This window comes from Corvus brachyrhynchos, unplaced genomic scaffold (assembly GCF_000691975.1).
Source record: "Corvus brachyrhynchos isolate BGI_N302 unplaced genomic scaffold, ASM69197v1 scaffold21, whole genome shotgun sequence".
NCBI lineage: Eukaryota > Metazoa > Chordata > Aves > Passeriformes > Corvidae > Corvus > Corvus brachyrhynchos.
Window position 1 is genome coordinate 6,032,970 of NW_008236924.1, and position 5,284 is coordinate 6,038,253.

The 5,284-nt window shown below is 63.5% G+C and overlaps 2 protein-coding genes across 2 annotated transcripts; one reads left to right on the forward strand and one right to left on the reverse strand.

Annotated features, from left to right (window-relative positions):
- Positions 1–6: 6 nt before the first annotated feature.
- PCYOX1L (prenylcysteine oxidase 1 like) lies at positions 7–2,593 on the forward strand. The gene is made up of 5 exons (XM_017728226.1): positions 7–120; positions 557–731; positions 812–1,023; positions 1,112–1,252; positions 1,778–2,593. Exons 1-5 carry the CDS (start codon positions 96–98, stop codon positions 2,434–2,436), a joined length of 1,212 nt encoding a protein of 403 aa, XP_017583715.1. The 5' UTR covers positions 7–95; the 3' UTR covers positions 2,437–2,593.
- Positions 2,594–3,022: 429 nt separating this feature from the next.
- IL17B (interleukin 17B) lies at positions 3,023–5,278 on the reverse strand. Its single transcript, XM_008629001.2, has 3 exons — positions 5,221–5,278; positions 4,039–4,325; positions 3,023–3,851 (listed from the first exon to the last, which is right to left on the reverse strand). Exons 1-3 carry the CDS (start codon positions 5,239–5,241, stop codon positions 3,593–3,595), a joined length of 567 nt encoding a protein of 188 aa, XP_008627223.1. The 5' UTR covers positions 5,242–5,278; the 3' UTR covers positions 3,023–3,592.
- Positions 5,279–5,284: the final 6 nt, after the last annotated feature.

Genomic DNA, 5,284 nt, shown 5'->3' on the forward strand with positions numbered 1-5,284 from the left:
AGGCGGCGGGCGTGGGCGGGCGCCTGGCCACCGTCACCGTCAACAAGCAGCAGTATGAGAGCCGGGGAGCCTCCATCCACGCCCTCAGCCTCCACATGCAGGACTTCGTCAAGATCCTGGGTGAGCGTGGGCGTCCCAGCGCTTGCACGGCATCCCTCGCTGAGCTGGGGGGCTGGGACACCCCCGGGCTCTGTGCTTGGGGCAGTGGGAAGGGTTTCTGCCAGCCCCCCTTGGCACCCCAGGCATGCGGTGATCCCCTTGCTGTCCATGCACCCCTGCCCTGCTGTGCTCTGGAAAGAGAAAGGGATGGGGTGGAATTAGTGCTGGGAGGTTCTTCACAAACTCCCACCAGTCTGTCCCAGTAGGCAGCAGCAGCTCCATGCGGTGCCCCAACATGATCTGGCTGGGATCCCATGCCTTGGGGTCTCTCATTCCTGATGCTCCTCCAAGAGCATCTTCGCCCATGTCCCTGCTGGGATGTGTCCAGCGCTGGCCTTTCCCAGGAGCCGGGCAGCCCCAGGGAGGGCCAGCCACGCGCTCCCTCTGCTCCCGCCAGGCCTCAAGCACCGGCGCGAGGTGGCCGGGAAAAGCGCCATCTTCAGCGGGGAGCACTTCGTCCTGGAGGAGACCGACTGGTACCTGCTCAACCTCTTCCGGCTCTGGTGGCACTACGGCATCAGCTTCCTGCGCCTGCAGATGTGGGTGGAGGAGGTGATGGAGAAGTTCATGAGGTAGGAGAGCCCGCAGGGCTGGGGGGGTTTTCCCTGGCACTGGGGCGTCACCGGGTGCCCCCTGCTCCCATCCTCTCCAGGATCTACAAGTACCAGGCACACGGCTACGCCTTCTCCAGCCTGGAGGAGCTGCTGCGCTCGCTGGGCGGTGAGGCCTTTGTGAACATGACCCAGCGCTCGGTGGCCGAGTCTCTGCTGGAGGTGGGTGTCACCCAGCGCTTTGTGGACGATGTCATCGCCGCCGTCCTGCGCTCCAGCTACGGCCAGTCCGTGCTGGTGCCCGCCTTCGCAGGTGAAGCCACCTCTCCTTGCTGTGTGACACCCCTCAGTGTCCCCTCTGCGGGCAGGCTGTGGAGCCACCCTCCTCTTCCTCTCTGCAGGAGCCATGTGGCTGGGGGGAGCCCAGGGCAGCACCTGGGCGGTGGAAGGAGGGAACAAGCTGGTGTGTTCAGGTCTGCTGAAGCTGACCAAGGCCAATGTCATCTCAGCCAGGGTGACAGGCATCTCCCTGCACAGCTCGGGTGAGCCTGGGCACGGCTGTGGGTCTGGGTGCACCAGGGTGGGAGGTTGATGGTGGCAGCGTGGGGGTGCTGGGGCTGGAGAGCATCCTGGTCCTGGTAAGGCACTTGGGAGAGGGCCTGGGAACATCCTCCTGGGAATTTTCTGATCCACTGGGACCCTGCAGTACCTGAGGTCTCCCTCTTGAGGTCCCTCAGGTCCTCCTGTGGCACCATCCTTATTGCAGGCTTGCTCCCCCATCCAGCACAGCAGAAGAATATCTGGGGCCTGGGGGGTGGGCTGTGTTCCCCCAGCCCTCTGTGCCCCCACTAGGCTGGACGTCTCTGGAAACATTTTCCCAGAGTCTTAATGAAGTCTTTCTGCCACCCTAAGGTGTCAGCAACTCACCCATAAGCATCAGGTGCTGTGGTCCAGCACTGGTGTGTACTGGAAAACCAGGGCATGGAGGTCAGGTTGGAAAAAGGAGGGCCAGGGCAGCACCACCTGGGGCTCAGGGCAGCTCCTGACTGTCCCCTGTCTCTTTTCAGAGGGGAGAGCCCTGTATCAGGTCCACTACGAGAGCACTGAAGGCCAGGGCTCGGCTTTCTACGACATGGTGGTGGTGACGACTCCGCTGCACCCCAGCAGGAGCAACTTCACCTTCGAGAACTTCGACCCCCCCATTGCCGACTTCCCCGGAGCCTTCCAGCCCTCCGTCACCTCCGTGGTGCACGGCTACCTCAACTCCTCCTACTTCGGCTTCCCCGACCCCAAGCTGTTCCCTTTCACCAGCATCCTCACCACCGACACTCCCGACCTCTTCTTCCACGCCATGGACAACATCTGCCCCGTCAACATCTCGGCGGCGTTCCGGCGCAAGCAGCCCCAGGAGGCCGCGGTGTGGCGCGTCCTGTCCCAGCAGCCGCTGGACAAGCACCAGCTGAAGACCCTCTTCAGGTCCTACTACTCGGTGCAGGTGACGGAGTGGCAGGCGTACCCCCGCTACGACGCCGCCAAGGCCCTGCCGCCCATCGTGCTCCACGAGAACCTCTTCTACCTCAGCGGCGTGGAGTGGGTGGCCAGCTCCATGGAGATGATAGCGGTGGCGGCCAAAAACGTGGCCCTGCTGGCCTACAACCGCTGGCATCAGGACCTGGAGAAGATCGACCAGAAGGACTTGATGCACAAGGTGAAGACGGAGCTGTGACACCCGTGTGGGGCTGGTGGGGTGGGAGCTTTGGTGTGTGGTAGCCTGGGGAGTGAGTATTTATTGCCTTGGGGAGGCCAGGGGGGCTGGGGGACAAGGGACAGGCTGTGTCCCGCTGACTTGAAGGCCTTCAGGAATACAGTTCCTGCCCAGTGTTGCTGTGTCTGTGCTGTGTGCCTCAGTTTCCCTGTTCCCCTTCCCCAGGCTCTGCTGGAAAGGAGCCTGTGCCTTCTCCTGAAAAAGGGTCACTGTGTTTGGGAGGGATCTTGGGGGGCTTCCCGAGCAAGGCTGGCTGGCACTGGCAGTACATGGGTCCCCCCTGAGCTTCCCAGGTCACACCACAGCCTCTCCTGCCTTCCTGGCTTTGCCTCTGGGAAACCCACAGGTGAGGCTGGAGATCCCATGGCCTCTCCCATGCCCGGAGCCTAACCCTGCTCCCGTGCCCCAGGGATGCAGGGTGGGCCATCACAGGTCCTGCCAGGTGCTCTGTGTTTCTGGGGGTGTTTGGGGGGCAGAAGGGCCTCGGTGGGAGAAGTTGGGCAGGGCAGAGGGGCAGCGTGAGGGGCCGAGGCAGGGCCAGCTCAGACCAGGGCCAGCAATGCGTTTTATTGAGACTTCAGAAGCTGCCCAAACCACCAGCAGCTCTCCCCACTCCTTGGACTGCCCAGCCTGGCACAGAGGAACTTGTGGGAGGGCTGGGGAGGACTGGGAAGGACAGGAGGGCTGGGAAGGACTGGGAAGGACAGGAGGGCTGGGTGTTGCCCGAGCCGTTGCAGCGATGGAGTGAACAAAGGGAAGTAGGGACTTTGGGAAGGGAGGAGACCTGATCCTGATCCTGATCCTGATCGTGCCCAGCCAGAGGGACCATGGGCAGCTGCCTCCTCCTCTCCCCCAGCCCGTAGCTGCCATGAAGCCTCGGGGCCGTGGGTGTCTGGCTGGGGGATTTGCAGGGGCTTCCACTGCCCTGGGGGTCCCCAGAGTGGCTGCTGGGGCTGAGGCTGACGGAGTCTGCAGGGGAATTTTGAGGAGCTCTCGCACAGGGTGCCCACCCTGGTGCCCAGCCAGGTGACCTCTCCCAAAGGGTTGGGCAAGCTCAGGAAGCAAGAGCAAGCTGGTTAGATGCCCACAGGGAGCTGCAGGGGGTATCTGTGCAGCCTCAGAAGATGCAGGTGCAGCCCACAGCGATGGTCTCCATCACCATCTGGTACTTCTTGTGGCACTTCTTCTTCCCCGAGGGCCTGTGCCCCGCCTCGGCCGTGCCTGGGCAGAGCAGGCGGCGCACGGGCAGCCGGCTGTAGATGGGAATGCTGGCCATGGTGCGGTCCTCCTGCATGGTGAAGGGGTTGATGCAGCCAGTGCAGAGGCACCGTGCCTCGGGGATGTCTGCTGGGATCCGTGTGGCATCGTGGTTTATCCTGGAGGAGAGGGAAAGCAGGATAAGGCTGGAGAGGTGGTGATGGGGGCAGTGGGTGGCAGGGGTGAAATGGGTTCTGCATCTCATCCTGCCACAGCCTCCAGCAGCCACCACAGCCCCAGGTGCTGGAGCCCTGTGCTGGCACAGAGGCACCTTGCCTGTCCCAGAGGTCCCTGCCCCGAGCTCACCTGTAGGCCCAGGGGGACAGGCTCCTCCGGTTGGACCTCCAGAGCCTCAAGTTCACCTGGCACTTGGTGTCCCCCGGCTCGGAGCCGTTCCTCAGCTGGCGCACCATGTCCTGGATGCTGTGTTCGTACTCTGCCATGCTGCTGTAGGGGTCGTCCGGGGCCCAGGCCAGGGCAGGGGTGGCCGTAGGTGGCCGTGCCAGGCCCCTTCTCCTGCCCTTGGCTGCCTTGCTCTGGTCCTTGGCTTCGGGCACCAGGACCATGGCGAAGGTGAAGATGCAGAGGAGAAGCTGAGGAAGGAGGCAGATGGTGAGCGGCTGCTCAGGCTGCAGGGCTGCCATGGAGGGGGAGCTCTCCCTCCTCTGGGGGATCACCAGGTGATGGCAGGACCACACTGACTTTGGGGTGGCACATTCAGTGCCCAAAGGCAGCGCTGGCCTGCAGTTGAGAAGCACCTGAGGGCAGTTTGCAGGGATGGTGGGCACATGGTCACGGTGAGCTGAGGTGTGTGGCTGCCCCTCGCCCTGCTCGCAGCTGGCAATTTGTGTTGCCCAAAGTGCCCCTGCCTGTGCTGCCCGAGCTGGGACCAGTCCCCTCCCTGCCCACCCCGAGGCAGCTGCATGCTGGGAGGGACCCAGCTCAGGCTGTACCTGGGCAGCCTCTGGTTTAAAAGGAGCCTTACAGAGATGAGACAGTCAAGAATGGAATCTTTATCCAAACCCTCCTCTCCCTCCCTCTGTGCTCTGAGGACGGTGAGAGAGAAAAGATGCTTTTTCCTTCCCTTCTCCCTCCGGCCTCGCCGGGCCCAGCTGCCGTGAGCTGCCACCCGGCAGGCTGCCCAGCAGGGAACAAAGTTGCTTTCTGTAGTCCTGCTCCCTGCTATTCGTGTCCCTGCAGCGGCCCAGGCAGCCCCACACCCTGCCCGTGGGTGTGCAGTGCTCTGGGGCAGGGACCGCTCGGCCAGGGCTGTTCTCCCCGGCCGGTGCCGGACTGTCCGGCCGGACTGGCGTGGCGTTGCTCTCCCAGGCTGCTGCATCCTCGCCGTGCCAGGCGTGGCAGCGATGGCCCTGGCAGGCCACAGAGGGCACCTCCAAAGCAAACAACCCCAGGTAAACAAGCGTGCAAATAATTCTGTTCGAGAAAGAAAACGAGGAGCAAGCCCTGAGCCACCGGGGAGGCACCTACCAGGTTTGGAGCCCGCTCCATGGCCGCGGAGGGGTGCCGGCTGCTGTCCTGCAGTGTGCCCTGT